The sequence below is a fragment of the Platichthys flesus genome, chromosome 7, assembly GCF_949316205.1.
Source record: "Platichthys flesus chromosome 7, fPlaFle2.1, whole genome shotgun sequence".
In the NCBI taxonomy this organism is placed as follows: Eukaryota; Metazoa; Chordata; class Actinopteri; order Pleuronectiformes; family Pleuronectidae; genus Platichthys; species Platichthys flesus.
Genome location: NC_084951.1, coordinates 11610651 through 11623017, shown reverse-complemented (window position 1 = coordinate 11623017; position 12367 = coordinate 11610651). Strand labels below are relative to the sequence as shown.

The 12367-nt window shown below is 42.9% G+C and overlaps 2 protein-coding genes across 9 annotated transcripts in view; both read left to right on the top strand.

Annotated features, from left to right (window-relative positions):
• ubr4 (ubiquitin protein ligase E3 component n-recognin 4) overlaps positions 1 to 4396 on the top strand; it is a 45945-nt gene extending 41549 nt beyond the window's left edge. For all 7 annotated transcript variants that reach the window (XM_062391786.1, XM_062391785.1, XM_062391782.1 and 4 more), the window contains 10 exons: positions 76 to 175; positions 309 to 527; positions 628 to 741; positions 936 to 1078; positions 1173 to 1298; positions 1387 to 1581; positions 1701 to 1925; positions 2140 to 2230; positions 2549 to 2711; positions 2929 to 4396. In XM_062391786.1, coding sequence (XP_062247770.1) covers positions 76 to 175; positions 309 to 527; positions 628 to 741; positions 936 to 1078; positions 1173 to 1298; positions 1387 to 1581; positions 1701 to 1925; positions 2140 to 2230; positions 2549 to 2711; positions 2929 to 2993 — 1441 coding nt within the window. In that variant the 3' untranslated portion in view covers positions 2994 to 4396. The remainder of the gene's footprint in view (positions 1 to 75; positions 176 to 308; positions 528 to 627; positions 742 to 935; positions 1079 to 1172; positions 1299 to 1386; positions 1582 to 1700; positions 1926 to 2139; positions 2231 to 2548; positions 2712 to 2928) is intronic.
• Positions 4397 to 5442: 1046 nt separating this feature from the next.
• Positions 5443 to 12241, top strand: LOC133956603 (kinesin heavy chain-like). 2 transcript variants are annotated; one of them, XM_062391788.1, is made up of 12 exons: positions 5443 to 5709; positions 5982 to 6091; positions 6215 to 6316; positions 6968 to 7028; positions 7212 to 7283; positions 7687 to 7791; positions 8180 to 8396; positions 8527 to 8701; positions 8964 to 9043; positions 9244 to 9283; positions 9564 to 9646; positions 10309 to 12241. In XM_062391788.1, the coding sequence occupies exons 3-11, from the start codon at positions 6228 to 6230 to the stop codon at positions 9637 to 9639; spliced, it is 915 nt and encodes a 304-aa protein (XP_062247772.1). In that variant the 5' UTR covers positions 5443 to 5709; positions 5982 to 6091; positions 6215 to 6227; the 3' UTR covers positions 9640 to 9646; positions 10309 to 12241. The 2 variants fall into 2 exon arrangements, with proteins under 2 accessions (XP_062247772.1, XP_062247771.1); XM_062391787.1 differs by having other exon boundaries at positions 5445 to 5709; positions 9561 to 9646.
• Positions 12242 to 12367: the final 126 nt, after the last annotated feature.

The following is a 12367-nucleotide window of genomic DNA, read 5'->3' as shown; positions in this document are numbered from 1 at the left end:
CAAAACTTTTCATATACTGGAGTGTTTGCTATTAATTGCTCTTTAACAATTTTCTTTGTGTTATGAACTCTTCAGTCTGGATGCAGATGTCTGGAAGAAGTTCCTCTCCAGACCAGCTTTACCCTTCATTCTCAGATTGCTTCGTGGTTTGGCTACACAGCATCCCCCCACACAGGTACTAAAAACTAAAAGCAATCTGAGCTGCCTACAACCCAACTATGGAAAACTAATTAACGCTATTTGGCTCTGCTTGCAAACTCAGCATCAACTTTGTTACACAACTGAATTAGCTCTTATCTTCTGTGCAGGTGCTGATAGGCACAGATTCTATAACCAACTTGCACAAGCTGGAGCAGGTATCCAGCGATGAAGGCATCGGCACCCTGGCAGAGAACCTTCTGGAGGCGCTGAGGGAGCACAGTGACGTCAACCTGAAGATTGAAGCAGCCCGCAGGGAGACCAGATCTGAGAAGAAGCGCATGGCGATGGCCATGAGGCAAAAGGCCCTGGGAACACTGGGCATGACGGTACGCATCTCTTATTTCATCTAACATCTTTTTTTCATCTTTGTCACTGTGTTTCACCATGTCAGTAACATTGTTGTTGATTCTTGTGTTTTCCTTTCAGACCAATGAGAAGGGTCAGGTGGTGACGAAGACCTCACTGTTGAAGCAAATGGAGGAGTTGATAGAAGAGCCAGGCTTAACCTGCTGTATCTGTCGAGAAGGTTATAAGTTCCAGGTACAACAACACACTATGAAGTAATTTAGTGCTAAACGAGTCAAATTTCGGAAAGTAGTACAAACTGTATGTATATATGATTTATTTTTGTTTTATGTTTGTGACTGTACTGCAGAAAAACTTAGGCCGACTTCTTGTGTATCAAACCGATTTGTGGGGTTTAAAGTAACATTTCCGTTTGTGTCTGATCGTAGCCAACCAAAGTCCTGGGTATTTACACTTTCACAAAACGTGTGGCCTTGGAGGACTTCGAGAACAAGCCTCGTAAGCAGCAGGGCTACAGCACTGTGTCGCACTTTAACATAGTCCACTATGACTGCCATCTGGCTGCTGTCAGGTAACAATGAATATCTTATTCTTGCTGATATTTACAGAACAGCCAATTTGTCACTGTTAATCTGAGCTTTTCATTTCCCCTCTTCCCGTGGCAGATTGGCACGAGGGCGAGAGGAGTGGGAGAGTGCTGCTCTCCAGAACGCCAACACCAAGTGCAATGGGCTGCTTCCTGTTTGGGGGCCACATGTTCCAGAATCAGCCTTTGCTACATGCTTAGCAAGGTAAATTGATGCATCAGCACGCACACAGCAAAAGTTTCACTTCATAAGGCAGACGATGACTCACAACCCACGTCTCTCTGCTGCACAGGCACAACACATATCTGCAGGAGTGCACAGGCCAGCGGGAGCCCACGTACCAACTCAACATCCACGACACCAAACTGCTGTTCCTCCGCTTTGCTACTGAGCAGTCGTTCAGCGTGGACACGGGAGGAGGAGGCCGAGAGAGCAACATCCACCTCATCCCCTACATCATCCACACTGTGCTCTACGTCCTCAACACGTATGTACCCTTCAGAAGTTACCCATCAGTGATGAGGTGTAGCTATTACAAGATTCAGAAGGAATGTCACATGTATTTCTCACCCTCATCTCACTTTACTGTGCAAACTGTCACTGCAGTACAAGGGCTACGTCTCGGGAGGAGAAGAATCTGCAGAGTTTCCAGGAGCAGCCATGTGAGAAATGGGTGGAGAGCTCATACGACGTTGAAGGACCACACTATTTCACCAGCTTGGCCATGCACATCATGCCACCCGAACGCTGGAGGAGCTCACGTATCTACTTCCTACGAAGACTCCTGGTCACCGCACATGCCCGGAAGGTCTCGGCAGTCTGCGCCAACAAGTACGGCACTTATCCACTTTTTCTATTTTCTGTCTCATTTCGCAGCTGATACCTGGTTAAATCATTAAGATCTAAATCCCCTCAGCTTGGCGTCAACTGATCTTGTTCAGAATTTCTAATATACTGATTAAGAAAACCATCTAAAATTGTGTGTGCTATATTCAAGAGTTTAATCTAGGTTTTAAAGTTTCTGTTTCCTCCGTTTTATTTTCAGACTCACAGACAAAGCACCAAAGGAATATGCAGTCTATCGCTCGCCTCTACTCTTCTGGGGCCTGGTGGATCTGGTCTATGACATGTTCATGGTAAATGGGTTGGATCTAAACCTCTGTTCATATTGGTGCTTTAACCCAATGATATTCTGCTTTGTGTGTTGTGCAATTTCGCTGGATGCTTTGAGTGACACTGATCAGTTTCAGTCTGAAGATGCAGAGGCATAATTTCATCAAACTTAAGTTTGTTTGAAACTGAAACAACCAAATCAAAAAGCACTAAAACCTTTTTAATGCCTCTTTTCTTCAACATTGTTACTTATATCTTTACCATATAATGCAATTCTGAGACTTAAACTTGAGCGACTGACCTGACTCTCTCTTTTATCTCTCCTCTGCCCGGCCTTACAGAAAGTACCCACCAGTAACACAGAGGGGGGCTGGTCCTTCTCGCTGGCAGAATATGTCCGTCACAACGACATGCCCATCTACGAGGCATCGGAGCGCGTGCTCAGGGCCTTCCAGGACGAACTCATGCCCGCTGAGTCCTTGTCTGAGTTCTTTGATGTTCTAGGTCAGTAAACATCCAAACCCGATTAACTTCACCATGGCCCTCTTAAAGTTAAATCATTTAAAAGTTGGCAGAAACCCAGCATAAGTGGGACAATCTTCTGTGTTGCAGCTTGACATTTTTTGAACAGATCTGACCCTTGGCTTTATGTTCCAACCTTGAATACATTTGAAACTGCGATGTGAAGTTTATATTAACACAGAACACGTTTCTTTCCCAGGTCTCCTCTCTGAAATCCCAGACCCAGACCTCTTTCTGCGGGATCTGTTGAACTCTTTGCCCTGATGGCAAACCTCAACCCACACCCCTGCAACACACAACAGCTCTGCAAATTACATGGAGACGCCTACAGACTGACACACACGCAGAGTACACACAACCACACACACATCCAGTATACGTCAAGCTTCCTGCTCACCCCCTCTCCCCCACACGTCATCTTCAATTTAACTTAAAGCTGAATCTATGTGCAGTCTAAAAAAAATCCTCTGCCGAAAATCTCTGTAATGTTTAACACACACACACACACACACACACACACACGTGTAAAGGGGCGGGGCGCTCACACACTAAAACTGAATTTTTTCGTGTTGCCCTTCTGACTCAAACTGCTTCAATTTAGAGTTGAGGATGTAATTTATTTTCTCGCTGAGCTCAAGACAAGAGATCAATGAATCTGTTGATTATTAAACCAGGTACGTTGTTTTTTTTCTGGTTATCGACTGTTGCTGCCAAAAAAACTGAAGCTTCAATGTTGCTCAATTTTTTGGCCGCAGAATGGTAATCTGAGAGAATCTGGTGATTCGTATTCAAAGATTGAAAAAACGTCTGGTTCAAGGGCATAACTCAAAAGTTCTGTTTTAGTGTGGATGTCGATTAACCCTCCTCCTAATATTGGGGTGCAATGTTAGGATTACAAAAAAAAAAATTGGGATTCGACCCACCATGTATTATGAGTGGCATTTGATTTTATCTTGTTTTCTTTTTTATTTGTTTGGTTTTTGTTTGTTGTTGGTCAGGGTTTTTTTTAATGGAAGGTTTCAGTGTCACAAGGTTTAGCGCAGAACCTGCTCTTTCTTCCAGACTTTTGCTGTTTGGTCTTCATATAGGTTCTAACTGGAATTTGAATGATGGACAGAAAAAGTGTTTTTTTGTTTTTGTGTGTGTATGGATTTCTTTTATCAATCTCTCAAGTGAAATGAAGAAAATAGTTTTTTTTAGTTTTTTGTGACTTGGTGACAAAGTGAATTTTGGACTTGTGAAAGATTCCATCTGTTGCAGTGAAATAGCAGACCTGTCTAAATTAATAATAAAACAGACCTACATTATATCCTTTAAAACTTTTCTTTGACTGATTGTTTTTTTGTTGGTTTTTATTTCTGCACCAGCAGCAGTTTCTCTCCTCTGCTCTCTGTCCCTGAAATCACTGGCAGCACACTGGTGTCAATTCCAACAACAGATTTCTTAAAAGCAAAGATCGGCCAAGTTTTATCCTCAGTTACTGATCAACTATTAACGTTGACATTTGAAAAGGTGTCCTTGTACTCCAGAGTTGAATGCGTGGTGTAGAGTTCGCCCAGTTTCTTGTTTATTCGCATATTCCCGCTGCTACAATGTTCAACTGTTGCTGAATGTCTGCTTTTTGAATTTAGCGTACGATTAATAAAGCCGTAATTATTCCAATCTGACCCAGGGTAACCTCTTCTGTTCCCCGCTGCTGTTTACATTCTTAAAAAAGATGAATAACCAACTGTGTCCAGCAAAAACAACATATTATATTCATATCCTGTGAAAAGCTCAGAACAGAAACACTACCAACCCAATGGAATAGGTTGTGGTAGGTAGTGCAGGTGGGTCGTCCGCCTCCGCCTCTAGGCGCTGCTCTTTGGTACAGCTGGTTGTAAAATTGTATTTATTATTGAACATTAGACATGTTGACTTAAACGCGTCAGCAGCTTGTGATGACGCTAAAGGTCTGAATCTGTGAATAAACTGAATAAAGACGGGTCTCACCACTGAGAGAGGCTGTTCTGGTTCACCTGAAACAGCTGGATGCTGGTCCTGCTTGGGAGCGGGACATCAGGTGGATCCTGGGTGTTAGACAGGTCGTAAGAGTCCTTTTTTTTTTAATTCTACTGCTTTACTTTACGTTATATTTCTTACGAAACCTGGCTGAACACAGCCTGGTCAGGATATGGCAGAACCCAGGCCACAGTCCTAGATGTCGAAGCGCTGTCCTTATCCAAACTTTCTGATGAGAAGAACAGCTCCAGTACTTTGTATCCTGATCTGGTGTCTGAGCCGGTGGGGGCATTCAACAGCAGGAAGCTCAGCTGAGGGAATAACAGTGTTGTGCATGAACAAACGCAAAAGAACACGCTCATTGAACGCGTCCACTTTTATGAGAACGATGAACTGAACGCAACTCAATGACAAATAATGAATTTGAACGGTGAACGCGTTCATATTGTAGCGTCCTCGCGTATAGACAACAGGAAACCTCTCTTAGTCTCTTTATGTGTAACTTTATTCAAGTCCAGCGAACAGGACACACTTCTTGTTCGTAACTCCGACACTCCTATCATCCACCACTGTATTCTTCACTCCCCTTCCTCATTCACCCTTGATACGCCAACTCATCAGCCAATGGGAGCCTGGCATCCCACAAAACCCTACAGCCATTGGCCTAGAACTGTCACGTGCCCCACCCCTACCTGTTCACTGACCCTCGGGACATTTCAATACTTTCTCCTCAGTGGAGACGCTGTCTAAATCGAATGCTTTCACCATATCGTTGCTCAGTGCCCGTAAAATGTCCGCGATTTAGCCTAACCGAAACCAACTAACTCGGCTTCGCACTACGTTACCCATCACTCATGGCACACATATGCAGACCAAACAAGCAACGTATTCCAAGTGTTTCCTTCTCTGGCCAGTGTCTCGGCTCCGAACCATACAACTTGGTAGAAGGAAGCTTCAAGGATCAGAGATCTGTTGAGCCGTATGTATCATGTGATTTTATGCTCAGCAAATAAGCAAAAGCTGTAATATAATAAATGTACATGTTATCTTTTATAGTTCTTTATTTCTCTAGATTGTCTGTAAATGTGTAATATGTACTTGTTCTTCACATCACATTTTTTCTTGTCTGATGTCCTTCCTCCTATTCAGCGTGCTTTCTCCCGACATGGTCAAACAGATTTAGTTGATTTTAAATGTTAGTGTATTAGAACTTTCTGAGAGACTTTGTGCATGAGCTCTTTTCAAATGCAGAAGACTGTCCGTCAGCAGGGAGATTCCCACCGCGGCAGCCATCACCAGCAGGTGACCGGCCTGCGGGACGAGATCAGTGAGAAGCAGAGGGTCATCGATGAGCTCAATGAGTCCGTGACCATCTTTATTCATTATTTCTATCTTTACACAAAGATTATCATTAGGGTTCATAATTTGCTCATATTCATTTGCTTTATCCTCCTGAACGTGTGTGTGTGTGTTCTCTCCTCCAGTCGTAACTCTAAGATGGAGCTGGAGCTGGCTCAGGTTCGGGCGGACTTTGAGCGTCTGAAGAGTCAGGACAACTCCAAGAGCGAGCGCCTGGAGGAGCTCTCGTAAGTGTCAGGGAAATCCTGGACTCATGAGAGTCAGTACATGTTGATGATTGGGGGCATATTGATCAACACCTCTATAGAGGATGTTAAATATTAGAGGAGTGATTGGACACAGTCCAGTCTACCTCAAAGATGCTGAAAGTTAGGGGGCTTCAGCATCACCTACTGGTGAGGGAGAGCAACAACAAGGCAATACAGTTTTCTAAAATCAATTAAATAATCTTTAATTAGATTTTCTACAGTAACCTTTTGACAGTAGCATAGTAGCAGACCGAAAATTCTGCCATTATTTTATTATATTTAAATCCATTTTTAACACATTCAGTATATTTTCTATGGCACAGATGAGTCATAGTTGACGTTAGACGTAAACTGATGTGTATTTTCTTATTTTGGAAATAGACCCTTAAGCTAAGTTAGCTGATTGTTTGCTTCTGAGCATCAAATGTTGCACTTTCAAATCAATAAGAATAATCACTGTCTAGACTTCATCTTACACCCTCAACACTGACAGACTTCCAGCGTCCCTGGTTTATCTCCTCATTAGATTCAAGAACAGGAAACTCAAAGCTCAAAACAAAATACTACAATGTTCGGACATATAAACAAATATTGTCATGTTTAAAATGAGAGTTTTGTTGTTTCTGTCAGATTCCTGCATGAACGTCATGAGCAGACCAAACAGGACTTGAGGGGTCTGGAGGAGACTGTCGTGAGTAAAATATAACTACTTCATCTTTCTGCCTGCGTCTGCTCTGAAACATTGTCCCCTGCTGTGTCTCTCTCTTTCTGTCCTTGTACCGTTCAGTCATGTCTTACCTCAGTCTGTCTCTCCTTTCCTTCATATTAAACTATGTTAAACAACTAACCTTGTCTCATTCTGTCTGTTCTTCAGGCCCGCGAACTCCAGACCCTCCACAACCTGCGCAAGCTGTTCGTTCAAGACCTCACGTCGAGGGTTAAAAAAGTAAGCAGCTGGTAAACAGGAGGCCGCGACTCTGGATGTTTTTGGTTTTCATTATAAGAGGGCTTTAAGGCATCTTTGACCTTAATTCTGCTCCCGGATCAACCTATAACTAAAAACAACATCCATAATCCCTCTCATCCTTTTGACCTTTAGATAGGATGTATGAGACACAAGAAATTTACTTTAAATATAGAATAGTGGAATAAACTGAGGAAGTATCCAGAGGCCCAAAGACATTATATCGCACCATGCAAAATACTAGATGATTAACTAGTAACTTTGGGCATTTGACCTTTCCTTTTTTTCCTACTTGCAATGTTGTGGTCTATCCCCGAGCTGTAAGCTCACCACCTTACTTTCTATTTTATTTTTTCATCTTTTTGCTCCGCTGTCTCTCCGGCAGAGTTCCGAAATGGAACCTGATGATAGTGGGGGGTCTTGCACCCAGAAGCAGAAGATTTCCTTTCTTGAGAATAACCTGGACCAACTTACAAAGGTTCACAAACAGGTAAGACACACATCAAGAGCCTGAAACTTCACCTGTAACTTTCACTGATGTAAACACGGCTCGCAGGTTGCACTGCTTTTATATCCTTATAGTACATTAGACTGGGAGACTGGTGTTTTCATTCCAAGAGACACAGCAGTAATTTGCTCATTATTTGTAAAAATTAATTTACTTAACATCAGTTAAACATGTTTTAAGTAAATCGAAAATGAATTTAAGTGGCTGGAGAAGTCGCGAATAGATTTGAATCAATTATCTTCTCACATTACACATTATTGGAACTGGGGGCCTTTTATTTAATTCAACCAGCAACTTGAAGCTGCACTACATTTTTCTGTCCTCTCTCGAGAGTCGTTCTTTCTCTCTCATCTGTCTCTCTCCCGTCCAGCTGGTTCGTGACAATGCAGATCTGCGCTGTGAGCTTCCAAAGCTGGAGAAACGGCTTCGGTCTACTGCTGAGAGAGTTAAGGCCCTGGAGACTGCACTGAGGGACGCCAAGGAGGGCGCCATGATGGACCGCCGCCGCTATCAGCAGGAGGTCGACCGCATCAAGGACGCCATGAGAGCCAAGAACGCCATGCGTCGCCCCCACGCAGCACAGATCGGTACTGCACTTCGGTCAAATCGTTTGACTGATTATTTTGTTGTTAATAATTAATTAATTAATAATGGGAAATAGATTTACATTTTACAATGACACAGCTGAACCCTAACATCACTCTTTCATCCCGACAGCCAAGCCGGTGAGACCGAAGCAGCTGCCAAGTTGCTCTCCCACAAATCCGTTCTACACCTACATCCGTGCCACTGAACACGCCAACACCTACAGCAACGCCCTCTTCCAAGGAAGCGCAACACAGCAGAGCGCCGCCAGCACCACCTGCAGCCCCAACTCTGTCCAGAGCAACACGTGAGTGTGACCTGTTCTGCCTCTGCCTGATGTTACCCAGTGTTAATGTCAGGTCCATGGTTAGGCCGGTTCATCGCTAGTCCATCAGAGATCCATTAAACAGGCACGTCTTTATATAAAGAGAGCAAACCAACTGTATCATATGGACACACTATGTACATGATTATCTACTTTTGTTATTTTCAAATGATTAAGGATCTTCATTTGTAACTTCACATACTGTGCCAGGGTTTTAATTTGTTCTCTCCTGTGTTCTACGCAGAGTTTCCACAGCACTGGGCTACAGAGCAGGCAAATATAATGGAGACATCCTGGAGTCCTTCCCACTCAACATTGACAATGGTACCTGTATGCAGTATAATGATCAATAATGTATTTGACAATAATACTATGTACATGATGATGTATTTGATCACACAATGGGTTTTAATATGTCATTGTATCAATTAATATCAATTAATTCAAGTCATTTGTATTACTAAAGAAGTATTAGTATGGACCGTTTCGATAAATAAATAAATCCAACCACTCTTTTGTTACAGGTAACAACCTCAGTGGAACGAGAGACATCAATGACAACAGGTGAGGACTTGAGCTGCTTCTTGTTTCTGGTCACTTGAACTGTTTGAATATAAACTCTATTCTAGATTAAACAGTGATTTTACTCCTAAATAATAATTTATTATTTTCTGTTGGAGAATTGATGTGAAAGGAAAATGTTAAATACTGGTCAGTTTGGCTGCTGGTCTTCATTGAGCTGATACTTAATGCGTCGTCCAGTAAGAGTTGTTTGCAGTAAATTATAATGACAGAGTTGGTTGTGCACTGAGTGTGAAGTTTGTGCGTCCTTTGCATTAAGGAGTGATGTTCACTGTGGCAGCGAGGTGGATGATACAAACAGGCACTACATCGTTGAGCAGGAGACAGCTGCGAGTTAATCCCAGGGTAACTAACCACAAACACACGCACACACACACAAACACTCAAACACACACACACACGCACACACGCACGCACACACACACACACACACACACACACACACACACACACACACACACACACACACAGGAGGCTTTGGTTGGTAAACAGGAGACAAAAGAGGCGGAACACATTGACCGAAATGCAGCAGCTTTTAAATGTATCTACATTAATATACAGATAGGTACAGATATTTGCTGTTTACACCGGAGGCCCCGAAATATTGGCCATTGCCTCGCGAGGCTGATTCTTCCACATAGGCTCCGAGATTGCATTATCAAAACTTCATGAGGTGATGAGAAAAAAAATATTTGAACTGAAACGAAAGCATAAACCCATAAAAGCTTGTTTTCACTGACCTCCAGCCATTGCACTTCTCGTTCTCCCTCAGTGATGTCACAGGTGTACTCCAGGACCCTGTGACATCACTGCCGGCTGCATAACAATTTCAACTAAGCACATTTCTGTCGGCAGCTAAATGCACTCCTCGAAGTGTACGTAGCCAAACTCTGGGGGGGGGTTCAATTTCATCAGTTTTATCAATTACAAATGATTAATATGATGTGTCCAAATCAATCTTTCCAAATGATGACAACCTCTTATTCTCTCTCTCTCTCTCTCTCCAGATTTGTGACCAAACACTGTTTCCAACCATGGACCCTCCCCTCCCATCTGCATGCAGCCCGTCCCCCTGTCCCTCCACTGCATCACTGATGAAGACGAAGATGAGGATCTGTAGCCCTGTATTGTAATTACTAGCTGAAGCCCCCCCCCTACTCTTATGGTGACCACCCTCATCGTCAGGTTTGGGATCGGTCCACTCCAGTTCAGTCAGTGCAAGTAATACATCAAATCAGATGTTTTTATAGTTACAGAATAACCACAACGAATTTGACCACAATTTGCAAGAAGATGCCTTTGATGCTGATTAACCCCCCGAGGTGTTTGAACTGAGGTGGGTCTGACTCCATCCCTGAACACCTAGTACACACATGTTGTAAATAATAGTGCTGTATACTCCAGTAGAGGTTTTCGACCAGCAACTGTTTGTGGGAGCGCACAGCCTCCACCGTCCCCCGCACACGTCTCCTGTAGGGCATCACGTGGACGACATACAGTAGGCACACACAGGGCCGGTCTTTCCTACAGGCGACATAGGCGGTTGCCTAGGGCGCCACTCAGAGGGGGGCGCCAAAAACTGGGCCGAGCAAAAGAAAAATCTAAAAAATATATTTTTTCAGGTAGTTTCATTAGAGAAATCAGTAATGGCAGCAGCACTCAAGAGGAACGTTTGGCACAGGAGCATTTGCATCCCGTCCTGTCTCTTTGGGGGTTCCGCCCACCTGCCAGATACCAGTCTGGATGAGGAACTGAATGCTTCTTTCTTTATTGCGGCTGCATTCATCCTGTATTCTACAGGTTAGTAGTGGGTGAGAGTCACCTACGTTAGCTCCTAAAGCCTCGCTTGATCACCACGGGTGTCATTGAGACATGTTGATGTTGTTTTGATTGTCTACTTAGAGTTAGACTGGTAATAACTTAGAAACTCTGCTTGGCAGTGAGGACAGACACGCGCACTAGGTGGGCGGGGCTACATTCTCGTGTATTGGTGTTTGTTTTACCTGCGCGTCGTCTTGCAGGCGGGTCGCGATAGTATATTGTTTACTTAACAGTGTGTAGTTCAGCTCCGACAGACACAGACTCTGTAATTAATGTATTGTTATTGTGCATTATAAAGACCAGTTATAATCTTATGTTCAATAGGTCTATATTGTAAATGTTTATATTTCTTTATGAGTGATAATGTATATTAAGATGTTTGGAGGAAAGAGACACCATAATAATTTAATGTATGTTTTATGCACTTTAAAATGCAGTTACACTCAAAGAAATGCTTGTACTAGAAATTGTGTTTAATTTGAATAAGATGCAGTCTGGATGTGGAACTGAAGGCTCCGTGTCCTTACTGCTGCTGCATTGCGGTTGTATTCTACAGATATACTTTGTTGCTGTGGTATCAATTTTGGGACCCATAACATATATCTCCAACAAATATTTTGACATGAATTTTTTTTATCTGACATAAGGGTAAAATGAGGCAAAAATGTAGGTACGTACCTCCTTGGTGTTGTCAGAACATGATAGCACATTGAGGCGTATGGTTAGAGTGTGTATGTCCAAGCAACTTCGACGAAGAAAGAAATAATTTTATATTAAGTTTTCGTGGAAAATCGTTTTGAAAAATTATTTTTTGTGGGGAGGGGGGGGAGGGGGGGGCGCCAGGAGTGAAGCCTGCCTAGAGCGCCAAATGTGCTAGGGCCGGCCCTGACTCCATAAGTTACAGAATTCATTACTTGGGTTAAATGCAGTTTCCTAAATTTTCTGCCACAGTTTGTTCTTTTTTCCCTTCACCTTGGTGAACTCCTCGAGCTCTTCTGTGTAATGGTTCTTCAACATATGAGATTGCTGACATTGTCCCGCGATTTGGGTTAAGATGGTGAAAATGGATGTTCACCTGTACAATTTTTAATTATTAAAAAACCATGGAAGGCAAAACCAGGTGGCTTAATGTGATCCTTTTTTCCACTCGTTTTGGGTCAAGACAATAGAACTTTGGCAGTGAAAATTACTCTAGATGTTTTCAGCTTCATTGTTTTATAGGAAAGTAAATGACTTGACATGACC

Bases quoted from the DNA above. Each gene is read 5' to 3' on its own strand.
- LOC133956603 (XM_062391787.1), top strand. From the start codon at position 6,228: ATGGAGCTGGAGCTGGCTCAGGTTCGGGCGGACTTTGAGCGTCTGAAG. The intron at 6,317-6,967 runs GTAAGTGTCAGG...TGTTTCTGTCAG, and splicing joins GAGCGCCTGGAGGAGCTCTC to ATTCCTGCATGAACGTCATG. The intron at 7,284-7,686 runs GTAAGCAGCTGG...TCTCTCCGGCAG, and splicing joins TCACGTCGAGGGTTAAAAAA to AGTTCCGAAATGGAACCTGA.